Raw genomic sequence first — 26,856 nt, 5'->3', positions numbered from 1 at the left:
TTTAATGTTCACACTGTGGAGGGAAGGAGCTTTTATTGCGCTAATAATTAGCTCATTAAGTGCTGGTGCCTCCATGCCTCACCAACCCCATGTGTAAGGAAGAGATTCAGCAGGTAAGAACCAAAACTCTTGGTTTTTTTTGTATAAGTTTTGTGTAAGATTGCAGCCTTCAATTCCTAAGCATTAGGTGTTGTGTAAGATTGCAGCCTTCCATTCCTAAGCATTAGGTGTTGTGTACGATTGCAGCCTTCCATTCCTAAGCATTAGGTGTTGTGTAAGATTGCAGCCTTCCATTCCTAAGGATTAGGTGTTGTGTAAGATTGCAGCCTACCATTCCTAAGCATTAGGTGTTGTGTAAGATTGCAGCCTACCATTCCTAAGCATTAGGTGTTGTGTAAGATTGCAGCCTTCCATTCCTAAGCATTAGGTGTTGTGTAAGATTGCAGCCTTCCATTCCTAAGCATTAGGTGTTGTAGTTATCTCCCGGCATAGGAGAGTTTCTGTGTCTTCCCATCTCTCCATTCTGTCTTCCAGGCATGTTGTAGACTCCCGGCAAAGCTAGCGGTGATGCCAGTCTGTCTTCTGTGCCGTCTCGTCCTGATGGAGGAGGACTTCCTCTCTGAATTCTACCGCACAGCTCTGTCGTCAGATGATGTTGTGACCTGGCTAGAAAATGCTGTGCAGTCTGGGCATGATGGCGTAACCATTGAGCTCCTGACCCTTCTTAGCCACTTGGTCAGAATGTCTCCTTCTAACTTGCCGCTAGTTCAGAGAATTGTTGGAGATTGGGAAAAGCTTCTTTGTCACCTTCTTCAGACTGAGAGTGCAGAAATGAGATCAGCAGCCTGTACGTTTGTAGGGAACCTCTCGCGTCTTGGTAAATCTTTTTCGCCAGCTATGCTGGATAGACTCCTGGAATGTCTTTCTGACCAAGATACCAGAGTAAGACGATCTGCAGCATTTGCTGTAGGGAATTGCGCTTTCCACAGATCTGGCGCAGAAGATCCTGGGTACTGGGTGCCCATTGCAACATCCAAGTTTCTAATGTTATTAAGAGATCCTCAAACAAAGACCCGAATTCATGCAGCTAATGCACTTGGAAACCTGGGGACATTGTCCAGTGATGGAGGAAGCCCTCATCTGCTCAAGTTAAAGGTTCCACAGCAGCTTTTGAATTCAGCTTGTTCAGACCAAGAGGAGCCTGTGCGTCTTGCTTCAGTCATTGCCCTGCGTAGTCTCAGTGGCAATGTCAATGTTCGCCAGGTACCTTCATTCTTTTTTTATGATCCTCTCATGGGATTTGCTTTTATATTTTAATCCGTCTCCTCATGTCGTACAAGAGATCCCATATGTCCCTCCTCTGGAGCTGGTCATCACAGTCTTTGGTTTTGATATTAATCAGTATATAGTTGTGGACGTGGCAATAGGTTCGTCACAAGGTGTCTGGGCAGGATAGTGGATGTACATGATGCCTGGATAAGATAACAATCCCATGGTGTCTGGGTGGGGAAACCGAGATCACAGGGTGTCTGGGTGGGGAAACGGAGATCACACAGTGTCTGGGCGCGATATGGTAGTACATGATGTCTGGATGATGTAACGGAGGTCATACAGTGTTTAATTGTGGTAAGAGACATTACACAGAGTCAGAATGGAGTAACGGAGGACACACAGTCTCTGCATGTGGTAACAGAGGTCAAACAATGTCTGGGAGGAAGAATTCAAGGTTATGCTGAGTCTGGATGGGGTAACGGGTCACATGTCTGCGTGGAGTAAAACAGATCACATGATGTCTGGATGAAGTAACACAGGTCACACAACATCGGGGGTGGGAGAACGAAAGTTACGCTTTGTCTGAGTGTAGCGGCAAAGGTGTGGATGAGGTGATGGACGTTGTAGTGTCTGGATGAAGTACAGATTGTCACACAGTATCAGAATGAGGTAACGGAGGTCACAGTATCAGGAGGAGGTAATAGAGGTCACAGTGCCTATATGAGGTAACCGAGGTAACGCAGTGTCTGATTGATGTAGCTGAGGTCACAGTTCAGTAGGGGGTAGAAGCTTTGAGAAGAGTCTGAATTTTATGCCGAACGGTGGAGAATACGGAGCACAAGGAGGAGGAGGAGGACTAGAAGGTGAGAACGGGGAGAGTGGAGGTGTCTGGCTGGGTTAGATTTCCTGCCTAATATAGTACATTCTGTTCTGGAGATTAAGAGGCAGGAAGAGGAGGATGAGTCAGAGGTAGAGGAGGGGCAGGGAGGGGAGAGGCCTGGCCTAATACATTCTGTTCTTGAGATGAAGAAAGAGGTGAGGAGAGAAGGAGGAGTCAGGGGGAGAGGAGGTAGAGGCCTGGCCTAATACATTCTGTTCTGGAGATGTTGAGAGGTAAGGAGAAGAGGAGGAGGAGTCAGAGCTAAGGGAAGGGAGGGGAGAGACCTGGCCTAATACATTCTTTTCTGGAGATTAAGAAAGATGAGAGGAGGAGGAGTCAGAGGTAGGGGAGGGGAGAGGCCTGGCCTGGAGATGAAGAAAGAGGTTGGGGAGAGGAGGAGGAGTCAGAGGGAGGGAGGGGAGAGGCCTGGCCTAATACATTCTATTCTGGAGAGGATGGGGAGGGAGGATAGAGGAGGAGGAGAAGGGGAGAGGCCTGGCCTAATACATTCTGTTCTTGAGTATAATGAGGTGGGGAGAGGAGGAGGAGGAGTCAGAGGGAAGAAGCCTGGCCTAATACATTCTGTTATGTCATAGTGCCAGTCTCGTGTCATACGTCAGTGCCCGTCTCGTGTGTCATAGTGCCAATGTCATATCATGGTGCCAGAGTCTCATGTGTCATATGTCATAGTGCCAGTCTCATATATTTCCAGTCTCAGGTGTCAGTGCCATATGTATCTTATGCCATCTCATGTTATAGTGCTCACCATCAGCTGTATTACACTCACAGTATATAACCCTCCTAACGGGCATAAACATACCCCAACTCTGCCCCTCCCCAGTCCCACCTTCAGGCACATGTTTCAAATGTTCATTCTAGCACCCTGCACCTGTCACAACCTGTGCGCAGTTCCTCTCTCCTGCCTACTCTCTGTTCTGAGTGTGCTAGAAGCACCAGCTGATGCAACACACTGCGGAGACACAGACCAGAGTGTGCTTGAAGCACCAGAACAGAGGGCGGCACCACAGGCAGAAGAGAGGAAGTGCACAAGTTGTGTGTGACAGGTGCAGGGTGCTAGAATGAACACTAGTTCCTTCTCTGAGCATGGGCAAAGTGACATAACCTGGCATAGTCCTCACAGCGCCATCATGACTAGGGAAGGAACTCCACATTCCTGTCTTCATCGCCTTGTCATGGATGGAGCCAGGGTTTTTCTGCTGCAGGTTATTGCACTATGGACGTCTGACAATGACTAACATTGCTGCTCTGTGACGCTTCTCTCCCTGCAGCAGCTGGTGTCTCTCAATGCTGGCCAGAGACTGTCGTCTTCACTGACTGAGGAAAAGCCAGTATCACCCAGCAGAGAGACCTTCACTCATCACTGCAATAGACTGCTCCGCCAGCTGATGTCTGAGAGTGCCTGATTCTCACCCCCCCTATCATTAGTCACCCCGGATCTGGTACCTTGTGCACTGTATAATGAAGACTCGGACTCCTCTGTTATAATTGCACTACGCCTGTCCTCCAGCGAGAGCGCACCCCACCTGCGGACCTGGGGGAATGGTTATTGGGATGAGTGTAAATAAAACGCAGGTGATTGTCTGTCTGAGGTGTAACTTCCTCTCCTACATCAGAAACACGTGAGGTGTACAGTATATGGAGAGGTGGGAGTCGCAGCCTGTGTACGCATTGTACCATGACCTGCATGTGGAGCTTTATAGCCGCTTCCAACAACATATAGGTTATAGCAGGTGGCGGCCAGGTCTTCCATACACCGGCTCTGTCACGTGCTTAGCATTACGTCTCATTCAGGCTGTGTCTCTGCTATTGTGACAACTTCCTAATCACAGAACTCATGAAACATCGTATTATATGACTTATGTGAAATAGATTGAATGTACTGTAGGGGTCATTTCCTGGCTTACTGGGTCTACGGAGCGTCAGGCTAGATGCTAACTGGGTGCACTAAACTATGGTAATTTTTAGATTTTGTGTCAATTAAAGCATTGACACACAGTGACACAGTATGTACTAAGGGGAGCTGTCTCTCTTACCACTAGCCTGCAACCAGCGGCTGGAGGCATGCCTCCAGTGTGACAAGAAACAGGGGAGTGATGCGCTGCCATAACCCAAAAATGACAGCCGCGCGGCCACATCCCCTTTTCAGGAAGTTGTGCACACAATGTCCCTCCTCTCCCTTCCAAATATAATAAATGTATATACTAATCACAAACATATAAAACACAGGCAACACTAGCTATAGAAATAATGAGATAATAATGAAAAGGAGAGTGATATACAGGGTAATCCTGGGGTGGGTACGTGATGCCAGCGCTCAGGATTCCGGCAGTCAAAATCCCAATGCTGGCATTCCAACAGGGTTAGTATACCGACATCTGTTGGTGGGTATCCTTCTCCTCTCTCTAACCCTCCCTACCCAGTGCCTAAACCTAACACCCCCCCCCCCAGTGCCTAAACCTATCCCTCCCCCTAGTGCCTAACCCCACTACTTACCTTCGGGATGCTGGCGATCGGAATGCTGGTGCCGGGATTCTGGCAGGTGTCGGTATTTTTAGCGCCGACATACCGACTGTCGGGATGCTGAACGTATCCTTAATCTTGTATATCTAAATAAATACCAATAGTGATGTCACTGAATGGCTAACAATGCTGATGTCACAATGGTGATGTCACTATAAATGAAAAAGGTGATGTCACTGAATAGATATAAATGCTGATGTCACTGAGTAGATTAAAATGGTGATGTCACTGAATAGATAACAGTGTTGATGTCACAATGGTGATGTCACTGAATATATACAAATGGTAATGTCACTGAGTAGATAATAATGGCTATAACACTGTATAGATGACAATAGTGATGTCACTGAATTTTTATGCTCATGTGTTATACTAATCTACAAATTTTCGGTGAGTGTGGACCACCAGGTATTCCTGGTCACAGGGATCCAATAATTCCCAGATTAAATATTAGCCGATACTGGTACCCATGTAGTGTTCTTGGCTCTGACGATGCCTTGTGCTGTATAGGAATTGCCCTAGATACCAGCTACTGATACATTGTGGCCCCATTACTAATGGTGCTGGAACCTGCTAGTGGTACATTAGCTAATTCAGCCCCAGTGTGAGACAAACGTGGCCGTACCCTGTATATGACTCATTTTCAGTTTTATTGTCTCTCTTATTTGTGCAGCTAGTGCTGATTGTTCATGTTTGTTATTAGCACATACATTTATTATATGGGTCATTCCATGTGACTCACGTTACATTTCATGTTAATTTTAGAAGTTTAAATGCACCACACACAAAAATGAAGCTGAACTTAAACATTTTGAAAATATGACAATAATATATGGGGTAGGGAGTCATAATGCTCAGAAGCAGAAAAAAAAATATACACTCTAAGTAGTTACAATTTATTGTTTATATGCGTGACTCATGTTACAACAGCATGGACATAGGAACTGAAGCGACTTACATATTTATTTAAGCCAGCTCTCCCAATTATTTTTACACTATACACTTATAAGACCCTAAACTTATCATTGACATACAAAAAACCTACATGTTAACCAAACTATACTTAAAATCAGTTTGGACGTGTGATTCATGTTACATACGACTGTGACTCGCGTTACATTTCTGTCCCCAGTCAAAGGGCTCTGATACACATTACTCACACCTGCAGAATCCATGTTAAGTAATTAATATAGGCCTGTGAGGATGTATATTATCTGGTGATTTCCAGGTGCTACCAGCTTGCCCCATCGTGCTCAGTAAGTACTCACCATATCTAATGTCCCTGATCTCACCTGGGTAACTCTTTTCATCATTTTCAACATAGAACCAGTCACCACCGTTACCTTCATCATCTGAGGTCACTGTGACCATAACATTAATATACTACCATCTTTTAGCAGCATAAATGTACTAAGATGTTAGCGGTTATGTGAAACTAATTTCCATGTATTATGGATACTCTATTTTTATTTATTATTTCTTTTTCTTATTTTTAAAAACATTTTACTGTAGAATTGCAGACAACAGTATATACCATATATGAAAGACGAGGCAACAGGCAGAAACAGTATTTATATGATGATCAATGTCCTGTTGGTAAATGCATTGGGATAAAAGGTAACTACATATACGCAGCCAGCATTAAGGAGGGAGGACAGTAATCAGACAGTAGGCTATGTTATTGCTATGCAAGGAGACCTCATAGACATCACAGGGTGTGTCTATATGAGAGGGTAGGGTGTGTATATGGGAAGGTAAGTTGTGTCTATATGAGAGAGTAGGATGTGTCTATAAGAGGATAGGGTGTGTATATGGGAAGGTAAGTTGTGTCTATATGAGAGAGTAGGATGTGTCTATAAGAGGATAGGGTGTGTATATGGGAAGGTAAGTTGTGTCTATAGGAGAGGGTAGGGTATGTGGGTAGGATATGTCTATATGGGAGGGTAGGTTATTTATATAATATTGAGGGTAGGGTGTGACTATATGTGAGGGCAGGCTATGTCTATATGGGAAGCCGATGGGGCGACCGAGGAGAGTGTGATGAAAGGGGGGTGTCCCATAAAGCCCACTCTGGGGGGACCTCAAATACAATCCCCAGTTTAGTATTAATGTAAGTTTTAACCAAGGACCAAAACTTTTGAATCTCGCCATATTCTGACATAGAGTCTGTGTCGGGTAAAGGACTTATAAAACTGAGCCCTGGGAGACCCCAATGATGAAACCTAATTGCGGGGTATTTAATGATCAATGCAACGTTTATGGTGCATTTCTGCATAAGAAGCCAAGATAGGTTGTTTATTTAGTCTTACAAAGGATTGTGGGACATCCGTTAAAGAGGCAATAGGGAATACATTGTGCCAGTGGGTTAGTGCAGCACATATAGCTTCCAAATGAATAGGACGCCTAATGGGGGCACATATGAGGGACGTGGTACAACCCGTTACAGGGCAGCGGCACAGCACACCGTCCATAGCACAGTACTTATCTCCATTAGAGAACTATGACCGCGTTGTAGTAATATAATTATGTAATAGACCGTTGTGGGAATAATAAATGTTGTAAGTGATCTTGGCTATGAATTTACAGTGTGCTCTGGTCTAAAAACTGGTAAATTAGGCGGAGGCCCTGGAGATACCAAGCGGTAAGTACAGTGCAAACATAAACCACGAGTAAAGGAACACGCAGGACCCGTACTCCACAGGCGCAGATTCCCGACCATCAGTAATCTGCGTTCAGGCCCATAGAGCGAGCCCACTGAAAAGCAAATGTGTCTGTCCAGCCCTGAGCAGCTTCAGGCTGTAATGCCAGGGTCAGTGTTGTGGACTGAATCACCAGGAGGCCAGAGACATTGTGGAAATCTTGTAATGACTTAAGAAAACTAGGGAATGCGGTATAGGGAGTATGAGAGTACAATAACATCATCCGCACACGCTGAGATCATTACTGCCTGCCAGTCGTTACAAAGAAAAAAATATCTGAGAAGCGCATCTAAAGCTATGTTAAATAGTAAAGAGGATAGCGGGCAGCCTTGTCGAGTGCCACTATATAATGTAAAGAGGGATGTGTTCAGGACCATTAATGGTGAGGTAAGCAATCGGGGTCCTGTATAGGACTTGAAACAAGTTGACAAAATCAGAACCAAAATGCTGAAGATGAAAAACCAACAATAAATGTGATGATGACACTCTCTGTTAAATGCCTTATCAGCATCACAACTTACTATTAAAGTGTGGGCACCTCAAGCTTGGTACTATTTGGACATGATGCAATCAACTGGCGAACGTTGGGAACTAAAGTCCTACTCTTTACAAACCCTGTTTGAGGGGTGAATTCAGGTAGGAAGCTCCATCTGCAACCACTGAGCAATGATTTTAGTGAAGATTTGATGTAATAAAGACATGGGACGATAGGACTGAATCAATGTTGAGTCTTTACCCAGTTTTGACAAAACTGATGCGGGCTCTATTAAAGTCCACTGGGGAACCATTCCACTCTAAGATTGAATAGGATAGAGAGGTCAAATGAGGAATTACATGGGGGGGGGGAATCATAAACTTCGGCTCTTAGACTGGCAGGGCTGGATGATTTTCCATTGGTCAAGGACCGTATAGTGGTGGAAAGTTCCTGCTCCGTCACGATTGACGTAAATTAATCCCTAGTCTGAGAGAGTGGGAAGTCCCAGCTCCCTAAGGAATAGACTGCTAAGAGTAGGGTCAACTGCTGATGTGGTATAGAGATCAGCATAGTACTATACAAAGGCAGCCGCTATGTCTGAAGCATTATGAAGGTGACGGAAAGATTTATTAACAGATAAAATATTGGAGGGAGTGCAGTGGCTATGAACGATATTGGTCAAGAGTTTACCTGCCTTATTGCCCCAGCGGAAATAACAGTGCTTCTGATCATCTCAATCATATTGGGCACGTGCAGTACACGGAGTGTTGTAAAGTTGCTTTGTGTCAGTATAAAGCTGGTTGCTAATGTCAGTGTCAGTCTTCAGCAGGTGAGCATATGATTCTGATAAAGCCACAGTCAATTGCTGAAATCACCGCACTAGGTATTGTTGTATGTGTGAGACATAGGCTATAATCTGGCCCCGTAAAGCCGGCTTTGAGGCTGCCCAGAATAAATTAAGGTCATCCATAACGGATATAGTTGAAATACCGACGGCCGGGAAGGCGCCTGTCTAAATCCCAGGGTCTAAATCCTGACTCGGGACTAAAGATAGGCATCAAAATCCCAACACCCGTATAGGTCCCAACACCAAATCTCAACAGACGGCTTCCTGAACAATGGTCTTAGCTCTTAGCCACGGGGGAGGAGGGGTTAGGTTTCGGCACACCCGGGGGGATTTAGGGTTAGGCACCACCAAGGATGGATTAGGAGGGGGAGAGGGGTAGGGTTAGTATACTTACGTGCCCATCGGGATCTCATGATCAGGCTTCCGGTGTTAGTATATCATCCGGCGGCTATTCAGGCACCAGGATATCATACCCAACCCCATCCAAATGTGTAATATTATCATTTATATAACTTAAAAATTGTTCTAAATATAGTTTGAAGTCTGGGGATGACTATAAGTATAAAATCTCTAATTAAATGATGAGACCTTAGGAGTAGATAAATATGAGATTCCTGGAACCTGGGAACCAGAGCAGCAGAGATTAGCCAATAATCTATCCTAGTGGAAATATGATGAGAATAGAAAGTATATTCTCAGGATTACGGATTTTGGTAATTCCAGGAGTCTACCAAACAAAGGAAATATACCAGTAAAATAAGTGCAGATGGTGTGCCGCCCCGCCACCTACATGTCACTCCAGATCAATCCATAGTAGAAGACAAAGTGGGCAGAGCTTTGTGGTGACCTTAATGCCAATCTGGAAGCACAGTATAAACCACAGAAAAGATGGCATTATGAGTCGCTGTAGGTGTAACTTAGCTATTGTAAATAGTTCACCTCCAATTTAATAAAAAGAAATGTGCCTCCCTTGTTAATGAGTGTCTATAACCTTTCCATCCTTCTTGGAATTAAAGAAGTCCGATTTGTAAGTCCCAATCTAAGAGTTTCTGAGAACATTGAGGTCACCCTGTTTCCAGCATGTCTCCGGTAATACGGCCACATCAGGATCAATCCTTTTAAGATGTTGTAAACCCCCCATGGCCCATGTAAGTGGAGGTGTGGACACTGGAAGATGAATCAGCCAACACCAATTATGACAACATAATACCAGCAACTGTCCACATCCCAGCGAGCAGGTGGAGAATATAACAAAAATTACTCACACATGGAAACTCAACATTAACAAAAGCAGTAGTAACCATATGGAAAACGTAAAGCAGTTCTACATATTTTTCTGAACTTACAAAGATCTAAAATTGCCAAAACAATAAAATATAGAGAAGAAAAGGGTAAGGAGAGAGGGGAGGGGGAGACAACAAAAGAAGCAGGAGGCCCCTGCAACAGACCCAGTCAGCATGTCCTGAAAAGGCAAAGTAGTATAGGTACAACATAAAGATATTCCATAATCACGGTCAGTCTGCAGAGGCAGCTGGCGAGGAAGAAGCTACAGGAAAATAATCCACAAAGGTTTTCGCTAATGATGGAGGCTACTGCTACCCATTAGCCACAACTTTGCAGGATAGAGAAAAACAAAGTGGAAGTCAGCATTATAAAGAGTCACAAATTGGGGAAACTCTCCACCTCATCACAACTTTATAGGAAAAGTCCTGGAAAAGTACCAGCTTATTCTTGGCTATGAAGAAGAACCCAGCTCTGGTGTGTCATTTGAAAAGCCCTGCGCCAGGTTCTCATGAATGTAGTCTGACATCGCCTGGGTCTCTGGCAATGAGAGTGGGAAAACCCACTCCTTGGGTGGGGACTTTCCTGGAACCAGGTTGATGGCCCTCCCAGTGAGGTGTCATCTACTCCGCTCTCTGTTTATCAGAGATATCCGAGAATTCAGAGAAGTGGGAGGGTAGGGCTGTGGTGACCTCAGAGTGGCATAGTGTCATGGGGTTTCTCTTAACCACTTGGACCCCCATACTTTGACAATGAACAGTCCAGTCTGAGTGAGTACAGACATAGCCATGGAAGCCCTAAATTTAATAGATGGCTTGTGGCAGGCCCAAAAAGGAGATGGGTTCAGTGTGAGTGGTTCCTTTTTTGCATGCGAGTAGCAGTAGTACCCTGTGGGATAAAAATATGTGGGATCTTACCCCATCCACGGAAATAAGAGATTTTGGGTGGGGTAGTTTGTAAAGTTGGAGACAATTGTTTTTGGCAAGGTTCACAGAAATAAAGTTGCCGACTGCCCCCGAATCAATAAATGCTTGTACTTTGGTTTTGCCCTTGAGGGTACTGAAGATGATAGGTACCAAGAAAAGTTTGGGTTCAGGGAAACTTTTTACTGAATAAGTACCTAGCCCAGGTCCTGACTAGGCCTTTTCCCAACTTCTTGGGGCATTTCTCTAACAAGTGTTCTGGGGTGGTACAGAACAAACCACAAGAGGAAGAAACGAACCTTCCAGGAAGGTGAACTATTGGTGGGACTTTTTCCACAGGGCCATCCTTCATCTGAAGAGGCCAGGAGTGAAACTGAGTGAAAATCGACCAGGTTATTTTGTAAGCCATATGTTGAAGAGATTATCGAGCAATCTTGAAGAACAACATATTACATGTATAAATATAGACAAAGGTATTTTCAAAATGAATAGTGAGTTTGATAAAGACCAGTTTTACACTGTTAATCTGGGAGGCGATTACCCAGAATGTACTTGTTTAGATTGGAGAAAATTTCTCTTGCCATGGAAGCACGTGTTGGTTTGTCGAGGGGTGGGGAAGGGAAAAACTGAAACCACCGTACTCAAATCATCAGTTGTTTATACTGGACATGGACTGTTTTTATGACGATTGTGAAAGAGATACCAGCGCATGTGAAGACCTCTCTGCCGGTTGCATTAATACATTAATACATACATAGAAACATTCTGAACATTCAGATTTTACTCCACGAAGAATATCAAAAAGAAAAAGATTAATTAGAAATTGCGTACAGAACTTTAAACGTGATATAGAAACAGTCTATCTGATATAAGGTGAAGCATATCTGTCAATTTTGGAAACTAAAATTAGTTCATTGAAGAAATGCTGAATCACAAACCAATATGTATTATTTATTTATTAACAGTTTCTTAAATAGCGCAGCATATTCCGTTGCTCTTTACAATTGTCAACATTAATAGAACAAAACTGGGTAATAACAGACAGATATATAGGTAGGAAGGCCCTGCTCGCAAACTTACAATCTATATACCAATAGACCAAGGATCACCACTGATAGAAGCAGGGGCGCTTCTAGAGAGAAGGGGGCCCGTGTGCAGTCTCCGACACAGGCCCCCTCCTCTCTGTCCGGTGGCCGGCAGCGCACTGAGCTGTGCACGGCCACCGCCAGAGTTATAGACTCTGGGCACTAGAGTGCACCCAGAGTCTATAGAGTATGCGCTGGTCACCGGGAAAATGGCCATGGCAGCCATTTTCCAGTAGTTTTCACAGCGCCGGACCCCATGCCAACGTCGGACTCCGGAGAGGTAAGTAATACTAAGAGTGCAGGGTGTGCGGTGCGTGGACCCAGGGGCCCATGTTCCCCGCACACCCTGCACCCATTATAAATATTCCCCTGGATAGAAGAAAACACAACAGCTAAGAGCTGGGAAAATAAAGAGCAGATTCCAAAAAGAAAATATGGTAAACCTAAAAATCCTGCGTGAGGCAGGACATAGGGTGGGCACAAAGGCAGATATAAGAAGATGTTTGGCAGCCTGTAGTAATTTTTGAAAATATTACTAATGATTCAAACACCGCATGGACCATTATAAATGGAATTAAATTAAACATTGCCGACAGAAGCAATAGCTCGAGATGAGTGACTGGATGACAACATCATAAACATCTGTCAATTTCTAATTTTAAAGAAATAAATCAGTCCCTATTTACGACTCATTAGTAACATCGATTATGTGAAGACACTCTAATAAAACAAATGATACATTTGTATGCTCCGCAGTTTAGTGGAGAATATAGTGTTCTTCTAATTAATTTGGTGTGTTGCCAGAAACTAACCGGTTTCAATGATTGCGGTGCATTTACCATTGCCAATGCTGTCGGCCTAGCGAATGGCTTGAAATTAAATTGTATGTGTTTTCTGCAAACTGCAATGAGAGCACACTAAGGGCCTGATTCAGACCCGGATGCTATGCTGCGCGCGCTCGCTCACTTTGAGCGATTTTTCGCAATCGGTGCATGCGTATGAGTTGTAATGCGCGTGCGCAAACCAGTCATTGCGTTCAGAAATTGCTCACCCGTAGCCCGCAGTCGGGCCGCTATTTTGAGCGACAGATAGTGCTGTTTGTGGGTGGTAACGGGAAGGTGCTTAAAAATGGGGGTGTGGTTGTGCGAACCCAGGCGTGCCCGACCATCAGAAGGGAGTTTAATGGGCGTGCATAATTAGCAAAGTAGAGTCATTACACACGTGACTGGGTTGTATTTGAGCCAGAACTGCTCGCAATGTTGTGGTGGGAAATGGCTACCACAAGCGCTGCGAGCAGCTCCGATGGCTCTCGATGTTCCCGATTAATCATTGAACTGCCGGAGATGATGTGTGGTGCGAGTGGCAAAGGGGCGTCTTTATACAAATGCGAGCGCATAATGCGGACGCTCGCTATTACTTAGTGGGCGGCTTTACACGACGAAGTGAGAGCACATGATTTAAATAGCCAGCCCCTTTTAGCCAGCGAGCGGACACAAATAGCATCCGGGTCTGAATCAGGCCCTTAATCCAATGTATAGAAGAGAGAAAGATTTCGATGGTCCCTCATGTAAACTTGAAAAAAAAACACATAAATTGGTTAGTAAATAAAATAGAAATGACATTGAATTGCCTCTGTAATATCAATAGGCCAACTGCATACATGGTACAGTGTAATACTTGTAATATTTGGTGTCATTCCACATGTGTTGTCCTAACAAAACGTGCCACATGTGTAACAACCAAGAATTCTACTGTCCCAAATGTACAGGTAGTAAAAGATAAGCAGGGAGCAGGTTTTTATTACATAGCCACATACAATATGCTGAAACGTAAAGGTTAAGGCCCTCATTCAGAGCCGTTCGCTATTTGCGTTCGTTCGTTCAAAAACTAGGGGTGGCTATTCAAATGAACCGTTCGCTGTTTGCGGTCTGTTCACGCCTCTAGGTCTGAACGAGCGAACAAAACTTGCGTTCGTTTTTTGGAAAAATACGCCCCCTGGCCGCTCGCATCCTACGTCATGTCCGCTATTTTTTAGATTAATCGAGTACATCGACCAGCGTATGAACTGCTCGCTATTCTTGGGGTTGGTGTTTGCTACCACAATTTTGCGAGCAGTTCTGGCTATAAAATAACCCAGTGACGTGGTCGCTGACGCTGCTGTATTAATTATGCACACCCATAAAACGCCCGTTTTGACCTTTAAGCACGCCTGCGTTCGGATCTCCACTCCCCATTTTCAAGCACCTTCCCCCGTTACCACCCACATACGCCTCTTTCTGTCACTCAAAATAGCAGGCATTCGCTATTTTGCGAGCACATGAATTTCGGCCGCACTGACTGGTTAGCGCATGCGTATAACGATCCGTACGCATGCGCAGTTGGGCTAACATCGCTCGGAACGAACGAGCGGCCGCTTACGAGCGGCTCTGAATCAGGCCCTAAATTAGGAATATCCTTCATTTTTAAATAAGATACAGAGATGAGCTTTATGGAAACATGACCTGCGTACCTTTACTGCATGCATACATTATACATCATGTTTTTGGATGTGAAATATCAGGCGCATAATGTTTTGTTGTTTGAATATGGATGATTGCTTATTCTTATAGCATTGTTTATTACAGTTTTGATGGTTTACCATTAAAATAAAAACTACTTCTTGATTAAAATGGGATGTAGTCAGGAAGCCAGCAGTCGAAATGCCTACTGGGAAATCCCAGCATGGGACTGATAGGCGTGTAAATACCGACGCCTATCATCAGCTTCACGCCGAAATCCCGACACCCGATCGTAGGTAAGCTGGGTGTCGGGAGCACTTAGCCGCGGGTGGAGAGGGGAGAGTTAGGATTAGGGACTCCCGGGGGGACTTAGGGTGAGGCATCCCCCGGGAGGGGTAGGTTTAGGCTAGGGAAAGGGGGTGTTAGGTTTAGGCACCCCGGGGGGAGGTTAGGGTTAGGCACTAGGGGAGGAGGTTAGGGTTAGGCACTATGGGGTGAGGTTAGGGTTAGGCACTAGGAGAGGAGGTTAGGGTTAGGCACTATGGGGTGAGGTTAGGGTTAGGCACTATGGGGGGAGGTTAGGGTCAGGCACTAGGGGAGGAGGTTAGGTTTAGGCACTATGGGGGGAGGTTAGGGTTGGGCACTAGGGGAGGAGGTTAGGGTTAGGCAGTATGGGGGGAGGTTAGGGTCAGGCACTAGGGGGCAGGTTAGGGTTAGGCACTAGCGGAGGAGGTTAGGGTCAGGCACCCCTGGGGGGAGGTTAGGGTTAGGCACTATGGGGTGAGGTTAGGGTTAGGCACTAGGGGAGGAGGTTAGGGTTAGGCACCCCTGGGGGGAGGTTAGGGTTAGGCACTAGGGGAGGAGGTTAGGGTTAGGCACTATGGGGGGAGGTTAGGGTTAGGCACCCCTGGGGGGAGGTTAGGGTTAGGCACTAGGGGAGGAGGTTAGGGTTAGGCACTATGGGGGGAGGTTAGGGTTAGGCACTAGGGGAGGAGGTTAGGCACTATGGGGGGAGGTTAGGGTTGGGCACTAGGGGAGGAGGTTAGGGTTAGGCAGTATGGGGGGAGGTTAGGGTCAGGCACTAGGGGGCAGGTTAGGGTTAGGCACTAGGGGAGGAGGTTAGGGTCAGGCACCCCTGGGGGGAGGTTAGGGTTAGGCACTAGGGGAGGAGGTTAGGGTTAGGCACCCCTGGGGGGAGGTTAGGGTTAGGCACTAGGGGAGGAGGTTAGGGTTAGGCGCTATGGGGGAGGTTAGGGTTAGGCACCCCTGGGGGGAGGTTAGGGTTAGGCACTAGGGGGGGGGAGGTTAGGGTCAGGCACCCCTAAGGGAGGGTTAGGGGTATTACCATCCGACTTCGATATTTCATCCGCCTGGCTTAGGTCCAGCGGTAGTTCTTACAGATTCAGATTAAAATATTGGTCAACGGACAGCATTTATTTTTAATAGTACAAATAGTAGTATGACCGTATGAATCTGAAACATCTGAAAAAATTAAAGCAAGGTGTATTCGACATGTGGCCCTACGCTGCTGTGGGACTAGACACCCATGCATGGCCTGCCACAGTTTTTACATTGGTAACATTTAATTGGTGAAGATCCAGCGCTGCATTGTGGGTAGGTTGCTGTAATAAAGGGCAGAGTATATAGTAAGTATTGCAGTTGTGTTGACTATATGAATGAATACCAGAATGTTACTGGATAAATGATCCTTATTGATTACAGTCGGCTTTTGAAACACTTTGTTGCTATTCTACTAATTTCCTTTTAGGAATTACCTCCCTGCCTTTGTATATCTGAGGTGGACAGGTATATTCCATCTTGTAATCAGGGCCCCCGATAGATATGAGGAGAAGTGTAAGTCTTTAGGAAACCCTTTCTTACAGCTTGGGCTATATTCCTCTGATGTGACTAGTGGTTACTATGGCCCTGACTGGTGGTCAATGATGCTGTCACGACCAGGGTTTCTCAGCATAGGGGACGACTGGTATTACCTGTGAGGGCGCTGTGGCGTGGTACTTCCGGCGGAGGGGATGGTGTCTTGTGGACGTTGGCTGTGCAAAGTGTTCCGCGGGCACTGTGTCATTCTGGCTAGGGTAGGCCTGGTGGTGTTTCCATTCCACTCTGGTATGGTCATGTGAGTTAGCTGTTCCAGTCCTGAAATGTCACATGTTCTCTCTGGCCTATCACGATTCTGTACTGGGTACTTAAGGGAGTTGAGAGCTTTCAATAGTTGCCAGTGCAATGTGTTTCACAGCGCATGCTGTGAGAGAGATCCTGTGCTCCTAAAAACCTGTTTGTTTGAGTGCTAACCTGTGCTTTTGCTTAATCCCAGCTTCCCAGCAGCCTACATCACCCTGCCTGCTTCCAGTCTCCTGCTGGAATCATCCTACACCTTCTATCTACTCTTTCTCTGCCTAAGAACCTGAGTGTGCAGTTAACCCTGTACCTACACTGCCTCCAGTTACCTATCTTTCTGATTCTACACTGAGCCGTCTCCATACAACTCTCCATTCAATTCATCAGCTGCTGCTAATCCAATTACTCTATAACCTCTCTGGATTTCACCTCACCAGTATCAATCAGTAACTGTTTTCCTGTCTGCAGCTTTGCAGTGACCTTTTGGATTACAAAGACTTTTATTAGTTCTGCCACTACCTGGACATTACCTATACATACTTCTCTACAATTTCTAATAATCACCATCCTGTTAATATTCTGGACTTTATTTTATCTGCGTACATGTCTACAAGTTCACCCATTAAAAAACCCACTTTTCAATTTAAATCTGTTCAGGTGCAAGCTCCTATTACCACCCCGGGTCCACAACAAACCCAGATCCTAACAGATGCATTGTTATAGTTCTATTGCATGTCCTGGTATGAATGCGGGTGTGTGGAAATAGTATCTGCGGCAGCGGCAGTGTGTGATCACACTTATCGGTAAGTGATATGTAGGTGTCTTCCATTCTATCCTCTGTTGGGCTTCTAGATAGGTCCAGCGTTGTACATGAGTCCAGCTCAGCTTCTGGGTCTCCGGCTAGAGATCACATCTTGCAAGTCCTGCAATAGGTGAGGTGACTATCTCTTTGGCTGGAGAGAGGATAACTCGTATGTTATGTTCTCACAACGCTTTTCAGCAGTCTTGCCTTTTTCAAGGATGATGTCACTGTGATTGGTGCTGTTCCTTACTCACTTAGGACCCCATTCACTGTCGATCGCTTGCTGCAAGCGATCGCTCTGAGTGAGGGCGGCCACTTACGTTTTTAAGTGCCACCTTCTGGTCGATCGCTAGGCTGTGAGTTACCACCCACTGCTCTAGCGACTGACTAGGGTGATGGTCATGATGGGCAAGACCATCGCGACCATCGGGGCTTGCGATGAGACCCTAAGGTTGGGTCTTGGCACTCGCAAGCCCCAGGGAGCTTCCTGCTCTGATCGAGCAGGAAGCTCCCCACTGACATCAGCAATGATGTCAGTGGGGCCGCCCCCAAACGGCAAGCGTTCCACCTGGAACGCCTCCGTTTGGCTGGGCACGCCCCCTGCCCGCCCACCAAACCTAGCAAGCTGTCACTCACCATCGACAGCCCACTCCGTTTGGTGCAAGACCCCTAGCCACGGAGCGCCCGTCGCTAGCCGGGTCTCGCGCATGCGCATGTCAAAGCCGGCTCCGACATGCGCATGCCCAGTGGGGCAACGCTTGCGACCGGGTCTGACTGACCCCCTTAGGTAGCTTCTCAAAGGTGCATTGGGGATGGTCCCTTCTGCTGTCTCCCAGCTGACTGGCTATGTTTGATACTGCATATGTCAGTGTTGTTGCAGGGACTCATGGTGGATGCAGGGTCTTGATGGTTGTGTATGGGTATGCGCTTTTCAAATTTTTAAGAGTCTCTATTATTAATGGAACTAACCCACACAAGAATATACATATACTGTGTGTGTATATATATATATATAGAGAGAGAGAGAGAGAGAGAGAGAGAGAGAGAAAAACTATAATTGATTGTGTTGTGAGGCTCCATGTTTAATTATGAGGATATTCTATGAAGTAATGTTGTGTGGTGGGGTTGGTTAATACAGTATGTTCTGTATCAAATCTGGAAAATATTTTTGTGCAGCTTATGTATATGTGTCCCATAGGTAATGGGGGCCTGGAAGTACCGTATATACTCGAGTATAAACCGAGTTTTTCAGCACATTTTTTGTGCTGAATAAGCTCTCCCTCGGCTTATACTCGAGTGATGCCGGTTCTCCCGCATGGTACGCAGCTGAGTAGCATACCATGCGGGCCGCGGTGCAGACTGTGTCTCTGTGACACAGCTGCACTGCGTGTGTAGCGCTGACCGGACGGAGTTCGGTCAGCACTACACACTGCCAAACACACAGCCGCCGGAGCCGTCAGCTGTGTGTTTGGTATAATCAGCAGCCGCTGAGAGTCTGTCAGACTCTCATCGGCTGCTGCTGCTCCCACTGCGGGAGCCATCTTCCGGCTCCCGCAGTGGGTAATGGGAGAGACGTCATGACGACGTCTCTCCCATAATGCAAAGCGGCCGGAGGAGCTGATAGCAGCGGTGGGACCAGGAGCGGGGTTTCAGGTAAGTGTTTTTTTTTATTTTTATTAGGACTACTGGGGGCACTACCAGGGGGGGGATTACTTCTGGGGGCACTACCAGGGGGGGGATTACTTCTGGGGGCACTACCAGGGGGGGGATTACTTCTGGGGGCACTACCAGGGGGGGGATTACTTCTGGGGGCACTACCAGGGGGGGATTACTTCTGTTGGCACTACCAGGGGGGGATTACTTCTGGGGGGGGCACTACCAGGGGGGGGATTACTTCTGGGGGCACTACCAGGGGGGCATTACTTCTGGGGGCACTACCAGGGGGGGGATTACTTCTGGGGGCACTACCAGGGGGGATTACTTCTGTTGGCACTACCAGGGGGGGATTACTTCTGGGGGGGGGCACTACCAGGGGGGATTACTTGTGGGGGCACTACCAGGGTGGGATTACTTCTGGGGGCACTACCAGGGGGAATTAATGTATATGTATATCTGTTTTGCATGTTCTAATATAAAACCGGTGGCGGGCCATGCTTTAATGGGAAGTTCCACATCTGCTGAAGGGCTACATGTTGAATGACCCTGAACTAGGACATACCACCAGCTCCATTATTGCTTCTAAATGGTATCCTAAGACCAATTTGTGTATTTATTATAGCACCTTATAGATGTAATTACTAGTCATCGTTATTACGGAAAACAGTATTTTTATGTTCTTGTTTTTAATGTCAGATTGTCACCATAAAGATGTTATAAAATACCTTGTAATTGTAATTCATATGCACCATGTTTATTATTGTGAGTAAAATAAAAATAAAACAATAAATTTTCTAGCACTTGTTGTCCTTGTATTTTATCTGTTATAAGTATTGTAACGAAATATATTCTACCTCAGGGAGTCATCACAGAGACCAGATGAATATAGCCAATTGGTGGGGTTGGGAGGGGGGGGGGGGGGGTACTGAGAGGTGAAACTAGTCATTTGGTAACGCAATGGAATTTTACACAATGTGGCATTTAAAGAAAGACTGTAACTACTGTATGATAAAGCGATTCACCAGATACCAACCATTTCACGAGCAAGTTTAAATGATCAACTCAACATTAAGAGGCATAAATCAATTAGAAGTGAAAAGTCCGTTGCCGGACTTTCGCCGTCATCGGAGGTTTTCAGGTCGAAAACTTATCGCGCACGTCCCTGCGTATCCCCATATTCAATTCCAAATCGGTGAAAACGGGACCCGTAGAAAACGAAAACAGCAAAAAATCCTGTCATTTTGTGGAAATCAGCCTGACACCCCCCAAAAGATGCTCAGACATGGGGGTTCACTATGGGCAGGGGCTGGCTGGCAACTTTTAGCCTGGGGGGCAAATGCATGCAGGCGGCCCTGGCAGAGGAGTAGCGTGTAGCCAGGGTGCCCGAAGAACGTGCGTGCTACGGCGCCGCCCCCCCCTCAAGTGTTTCAGGGAGGAGGTGGGTCCATATGGGATTAATGTAAGGTAAAAATAAAGATTAGGGGCAGCCCCCTGTCGTAGTGCCCATATGCAGTGCCCCCGTGTGCCACAGGAGATAACACCCTTATGCAGGCCTCCAGTAGTGCCCCCAGTAGTGATCCCCCATATGCAGTGCCGCCAGTAGTGGTCCCCCTTGTTCAGTGCCCCTTGTGCCACCAGTAGTAAGCCCCTTATATAGTGCCCCCAATAGTGGTACCCCCTATGCAGTGCCCCCAGTAGCAGTCCACCCCCCCATGCAGTGCCCCCAATAGTGGTAACCCTTATGCAATGTCCCTTAAATAGTGGCCCCAGTTGTAGTCTCCCCCCTATGCAGTACCCCCAGTATTGCCCTTTATATAGAGCCCCCAGCAGTGGTCCCTCACAGTGCCCCTAGTAGTAGTCCCCTCCCCCCTATGCAGTGCCCCTAGTAGTAGTCCCCTCCCCTTGTAGTGCCCCCAGTAGTAGCCCCCCCTTGTAGTGCCCCCAGTAGTAGTAGTCCCCCCTTGTAGTTCCCCCAGTAGTAGTAGTCCCCCCCTTGTAGTGCCCCCAGTAGTAGTAGTCCCCCCCTTGTAGTGCCCCCAGTAGTAGTAGTCCCCCCCTGGTAGTGCCCCCAGTAGTAATCCACCCCCCTGGTAGTGCCCCCAGTAGTAATCCCCCCCCTGGTAGTGCCCCCATTGTAATCCCCCCCCTGGTAGTGCCCCCAGTAGTAATCCCCCCCCTGGTAGTGCCCCCATAGTAATCCCCCCCCTGGTAGTGCCCCCAGTAGTAATCCCCCCCTGGTAGTGCCACCATAGAAATCCCCCCCCTGGTAGTGCCCCCATAGTAATCCCCCCCTGGTAGTGCCCCCAGTAGCCCCCCCCCCCTCGTAGAGAGAGAGACTTAATAAAAGAAAAAAGAAAAAACACTTACCTGAAACTCCCGCTCCTGGTCCCGACGCTTCCACCGGCTCCTCTGGCCACTTTGCATTATGGGAGAGATGTCGTCATGACGACGGCTCTCCCATTACCCACTGCGGGAGCCGGAAGATGGCTCCCGCAGTGGGAGCAGCGGCAGCCGATGAGAGTCTGACAGACTCTCAGCGGCTGCTGATTACAGCAAACACAGCTGCCGGCTCCGGCGGCTGTGTGTTTGTGCTGTGTAGCGCTGACCAGACTCCGTCCGGTCAGCGCTACACACGCGGTGCAGTCTGTGTCACAGTGACACAGACTGCACCAGCCCGCGGCCCGCATGACGCTGCGGCCCGGGGGGCACATGGCACCCTGCCCCAGCCTGCCACTGACTATGGGCACCCCCAAATAGCCCTGGTAAATGTATTTGGGGTTTTAAATGGTCTCAATAGGTGCTACTTAGCGTCTTTGAGCAAGTGGTGAAGAATAGTATTTACCACAGTTTTTTTGGGGAAAAATTAGTAGTCCCATCAAATTTGGGGTACATGAAAATGGATGCATGCATTAAAATGCACAAAACGCACCTTCACCAAACACCTGTAATCAACAAACACCTCCCCCATACTTGCAGACCCCCCCCCCAAAGGCTATTTTGCTAGTTTTTGAATTTGTACCCCCAGTTTGAACTTTTTTACCCACATTTTCAAAGTGCTTTTTTGGGGTGTCCTTTTGTGTTGTTTTTTTAAGAGTTTTTTGACGCAGTTAGCGTCATGGGGGGTGTACAAAGGGTGCAGAATGGTTTCCGCACCCCAAAACCGCAATGCTGCACTTTTTTCCGCCAGGTAATCATAGGCGAAACTTTTTCGCCTATTACATTGCATTACGTTTTCGCACCGGCGAAAAGATGCTACAATTGAATAAGGGGATAAATGATAAATGCGAAAATGACGTCATCGGTGAAAAAGTTTTGCAGAGAATGGCTTTTCGCTCCAAATTGACGGTGTTCAGAGAAACGCAGGCGTGCCAGTGCGTTTGGATGTCGTTACAGGGGCGTGCATAATTAAGCCCCTGCGATGGTGTCACGGCTACAAACACTTGAGACTCCTGGGAAGAGTCAGGCTTACTAGGTAGTATAAACTGAGGTGGTTTTAGGAATTACCTTTTCATGAAATATCATTGGCACGAAATAAAAGCAAATAGAATTTATTCAAGAACAAAAACTGTATGGCAAAGTTCCACATTAAGGACCTTATTCAGAGTCGGTCGTGAGCGCTGAGCGCTCGCAACCGACTCGATGTTGGTCCACAGGGCATGCGCACGACGGAGCAGTCTCCGTCGTGCGCATGCGCGAGCCCCCGCTAACGACGGATCACCCATCGTTAGCGGGCTCGAAGCAGACTGAGCGAGCTGTCGATCTTGATTGACAGCTCGCTTCGTTTGCTGGGTGGGCAGGGGGTGTGCCCGGCCAAACGGAGGCGTTCCTTTCGGAACGCTTGCCGTTTTGTGGGCGTCCCCACTGACATCATCAGTGATGTCAGTGGGGAGCTTCCTGCTCAAACAGCAGGAAGCTCCCTGGGGCTTAAGGTTGACGAGACCCTACCCTAGGGTCTCATCGTAAGCCCCGATGGTCGCGATGGTCTTGACCATCGTGACCATCTCCCTTAGCGGTCATTAGAGCTGTGGGTGTTAACCCACAGCCTAACGACCGACATGGAGGCAGCCGTTCAAGATGCAAGCAGCCGCCCTATTACTGAGCGACCGCTTGCATCCTACGACCGCCTCTGAATGAGGCCCTAAATCTCAATAACACAAAGTTCATGACGTGCACTAACAGATGCAGGGGTATGCCCCTGTGAGAATCAAAGTTCGAAGTACACACTGAACTGTTGTGGGGTGAAACCCCGAGTCCGACATGAGGCTAGAGCGTCAGGATAGGATGGAGGTCAATAACAGGGTTGATTTATGTAGCATGACGGAGGTCCGGAACAGGGTTGAGCCCTGAAATGTAACAAGATCTGGAAAGAGGTTAAGCCCTGAGATGTAATGAAGGTCTGGAATTGCGTTGAGCCCTGAGACGTGATGAGGGTCCGGAACGCGGTTGAGCCCTGAGATGTGATGGAGATCCGGAACAGGGTTGAGCCCTGCAGCAGGATGAAGGTCCGGAGCAGGGTGGAACCTTGCGGTGTAATGGGGTTCCAGTAAAGATAGACTGTAATTGTGCAGTTGACAACTGTAGAAGAAGTAACCCCAGTGTCCGTATGAGTCAATAATAACAAGTAAACCAAATAGTGTAGCGTAGAATGGAATAGTAGTAATAGAGCAGGATAACAATGGAAAGACAATAGCAATGCTGAGCTCTGTAGTGCAGCTGATAACCTGTATCAGAACTTGAACAGGAACACAAGCAGGAATGTAGCGAGGTCCACAGCATACACCAGGTACAGCGGGGATCTGGCAGGAGTCCAAGGAAGACCTGAAAGTAATGTTGGACAGACAATGAGACACAGTTAGTAACAGGCTTTATACTAGCGGTCCGTGATCCATAGGAAGTTCAGAACATGTGACCCAAATAGAATCAGGTTTGGAATAATAAGCAATCAAGGAATCCAACAACCTGACGACACCTAAGAAACAGATGATCACTTTAACTCCCTGCACACTGCATGTGATGAACGCCAGCAACCAGGATAGATCCTCCAACAACCACAATGGAACTTCGGCAAGTCTAGTTTATCTTTATGTACTGAAATAGTCAAAGTCCTGACAGATGGTATACGCAGCCTGAGCACTAGATGCACACAGGAAGTCTAGCAGTTTTTTAGGTTTAGAAATAAGGTACCAGATGGTAACAAATTGTTCAGGAAGACCTACTGTACTTAATTGTTTGCATTACAACCTGGATTCTCTTTTTGTTGTATAGGGGAAGGATAGTGTGTAGCAGGGAAATGGAGTAGGGGGATTAGTTGAAGTGGACATTCTGACCCCATACATAAGTGTAAGTAGTTGGTTACTTTTCCTTCCTCTTCCTGTTATCCGCAGCATGGGTGCACCCGGAATGTAATTTAAAAATTTCAAATGATGTAATCTCTGTTTCCACTGCCTTCCAGTGACAGATCTAAGTGGGATTCCCCACCCTTGGAGGATTCTTCTGTCTCTAGGTTGTACAAATGAACTACTATTCCTGTACTGGATTCGTATTCTCTTAAGGTGACTTCTGACTGTAAAATCAAAACTAGTCTGAAATGGATTTATGTGGTTGCAGTGTCTACTCTAAGACCTATTCTCATGTCAGCTCGGGTGAGCAAAGTCATGGAAAATTTGTTGGATCTTATTATTGATGACCTTCGATCTAATACTCCTAGGGTTAATCTTACTCCCTAGTTGGAACATATCAAAGAGTCTGCAACCCACTTGGGAGCGGCTGCCATCAAAGCAGGTGCTTGTTCCAGAGTTTCAGCCATTGCTGCTCTTTGCTGAGTAGCAAACCCACCCACGCTATGCAAAACTGCAATTCAGCGCAAATCGCATAATCAGACTGCACATTCGGGAAGTGAGCAGCATCCATGGGCCTGTGGGAGACTTGCCTATTCTTTCAGGCACCCAGGAGAGCCACCCTAGATTCAGGAGTCTCCTGGACATAATGGGAGGTATGTTCACCAGTCTCCACAGCTTTAGAAGGGACCTAAAAATTCTCCATTACATAAAAACCCCCCTCTCCTCTGCATGGTGAAGATTTCTTTTTGGTACCCCCCAGTCTAAGGACTCAAAGGTAAATAACGCTGCCTTCAATACACCACATCACCCACCACAGAGCATCTCAGTACCAGTCATACAATTCACATCAACACAGTGACTGCCATACAATACAGAAAGTATAAAACAGGGAACGTCAGTGACCACTTTATAATACAAAGAGCATCAGTGACCACCATATAATACAGAGAGCATCAGTGACCACTTTATAATACAGAGCGCATCAGTGACAACCATGTAATGCAGAGAGCATCAGTGTCCACCATATAATACAGAGAGCATCAGTGACAACCATGTAATTCAGAGAGCATCAGAGACCAATTTATAATACAGAGAGCATAAGTGACAACCATACAATACAGAGAGCATCAGTGACCACCATATAATTCAGGGAATATCAGTGACTGCCATATAATGCAGAGAGCACTAGTGACAACCATGTAATGCAGAGAGCATCAGTGACAACCATGTAATGCAGAGAGCATCAGTGACCACCATATAATTCAGAGAGCATCAGTGACCACTTTATAATACAGATATCATAAGTGACTGCCATATAATACAGAGAGCATCAGTGGTATCATTTGGTATATTGTGCATGAACGTTAAACACTTTTAAACTATTTAGGATTTTTGCCCATGGCTAAAATTCTTGATCAATAGTGGATCACCATAATCATCTTTGCTATGTTTATATTTCCCCAGATGATGCTCTTCTCCACAGCCACTAGGTAAACACTGGGGGTAGAGGTACTGCTTTTTACATTTTCCCAGGTGGTGGGTGCTGCCAGGCTGCCTGATTACTGCGACCAGCAGTGATTGGCAGACACTGGGGTAGGATCTGAAGTTGCAGAGGGGCCAGAGGGTCCCTCTGAGATTAACAGCTGCTGGAAGAGAATCTTCCAGAAACTACCCATTGGGCATTTCTGACTGGTTACATCAGATGTGGCCATGTCAGATAAAGACCAGCCTGGAGTAGTCCTGTCTAATGCAGCCATTCCAGGCAAGGGGGTAACATAGGTCAATGAAATTCTGGCTCCAGTCAGGCTCCTGAACTGAATGTCACCTAACACTCACTGCACGGCTGGGGCACATGCAACTGCCCCCCTTCCCACTATCTGTGCCCTTACTCTTTTGTCCGCACATAATATCACCATCTTTGTTTAATATCCATATCCTTTAGACTGTAAGCTACTATTAACAAGTCCCTCTCCACTCATGTTCTCCTATCACTAGCACAAATATGTCCTACAGTTCCTCCTCCCTGAGCTCTTAGGCCCAGATCTCCCGTCTCCTGTTCTCTATCAGCAACTCTGGCCCTCATTCAGACCCACTCGCGAGCGGCTGTCCGCTCGCAAGTGGGTCGATGGTTACAACTGCGCATGCGCACGATGGAGGGAGCTCCGTCGTGCGCATGCGCGAGACCCGACGAGCGAAGGACTTTCCTTCGCTCGGAGTGTCTCATCAAAGGGGGCGTGCTGTCGATGGTGACTGACAGCACGCCCCCTTTGGTGGGCGTGCCGGGGGCGTGCCTGCCAGACGTAGGTGTTCCCAAGGGAATGCCTACCATCTGAAGCCGGCCCCACTGACATCACTAGTGATGTTAGTGGGAGTGATTTTGGCTCTGATAGAGCCAAAATCACTCCCGGCCTTGCGGTTGAAA

General features: G+C 46.8%; 1 protein-coding gene and 2 pseudogenes across 6 annotated transcripts in view; all 3 read left to right on the top strand.

Annotated features, from left to right (window-relative positions):
* The window catches only part of STK36 (serine/threonine kinase 36), a 203,616-nt gene extending 199,862 nt beyond the window's left edge, over window positions 1-3,754 (top strand). For 5 of the 6 annotated variants that reach the window (XM_088461082.1, XM_088461080.1, XM_088461083.1 and 2 more), the window contains exons 26-27: window positions 535-1,263; window positions 3,442-3,754. In XM_088461082.1, the coding sequence (XP_088317208.1) occupies window positions 535-1,263; window positions 3,442-3,576 (864 nt within the window). In that variant the 3' untranslated portion in view covers window positions 3,577-3,754. The remainder of the gene's footprint in view (window positions 1-534; window positions 1,264-3,441) is intronic. The other variant, XM_088461081.1, reaches the window with a different exon arrangement.
* Window positions 3,755-9,690: 5,936 nt separating this feature from the next.
* LOC148454293 (uncharacterized) lies at window positions 9,691-11,847 on the top strand (annotated as a pseudogene).
* A 412-nt stretch (window positions 11,848-12,259) lies between these two features.
* Window positions 12,260-24,821, top strand: LOC148454292 (uncharacterized; annotated as a pseudogene).
* The last annotated feature ends 2,035 nt before the right edge of the window (window positions 24,822-26,856 follow it).

The sequence above is a fragment of the Taudactylus pleione genome, unplaced genomic scaffold (assembly GCF_031769625.1).
Source record: "Taudactylus pleione unplaced genomic scaffold, aTauple2 ptg001014l, whole genome shotgun sequence".
In the NCBI taxonomy this organism is placed as follows: Eukaryota; Metazoa; Chordata; class Amphibia; order Anura; family Myobatrachidae; genus Taudactylus; species Taudactylus pleione.
The sequence above is the reverse complement of the archived record's forward strand: the minus strand, read 5'-3'. Positions and strand labels throughout refer to the sequence as shown.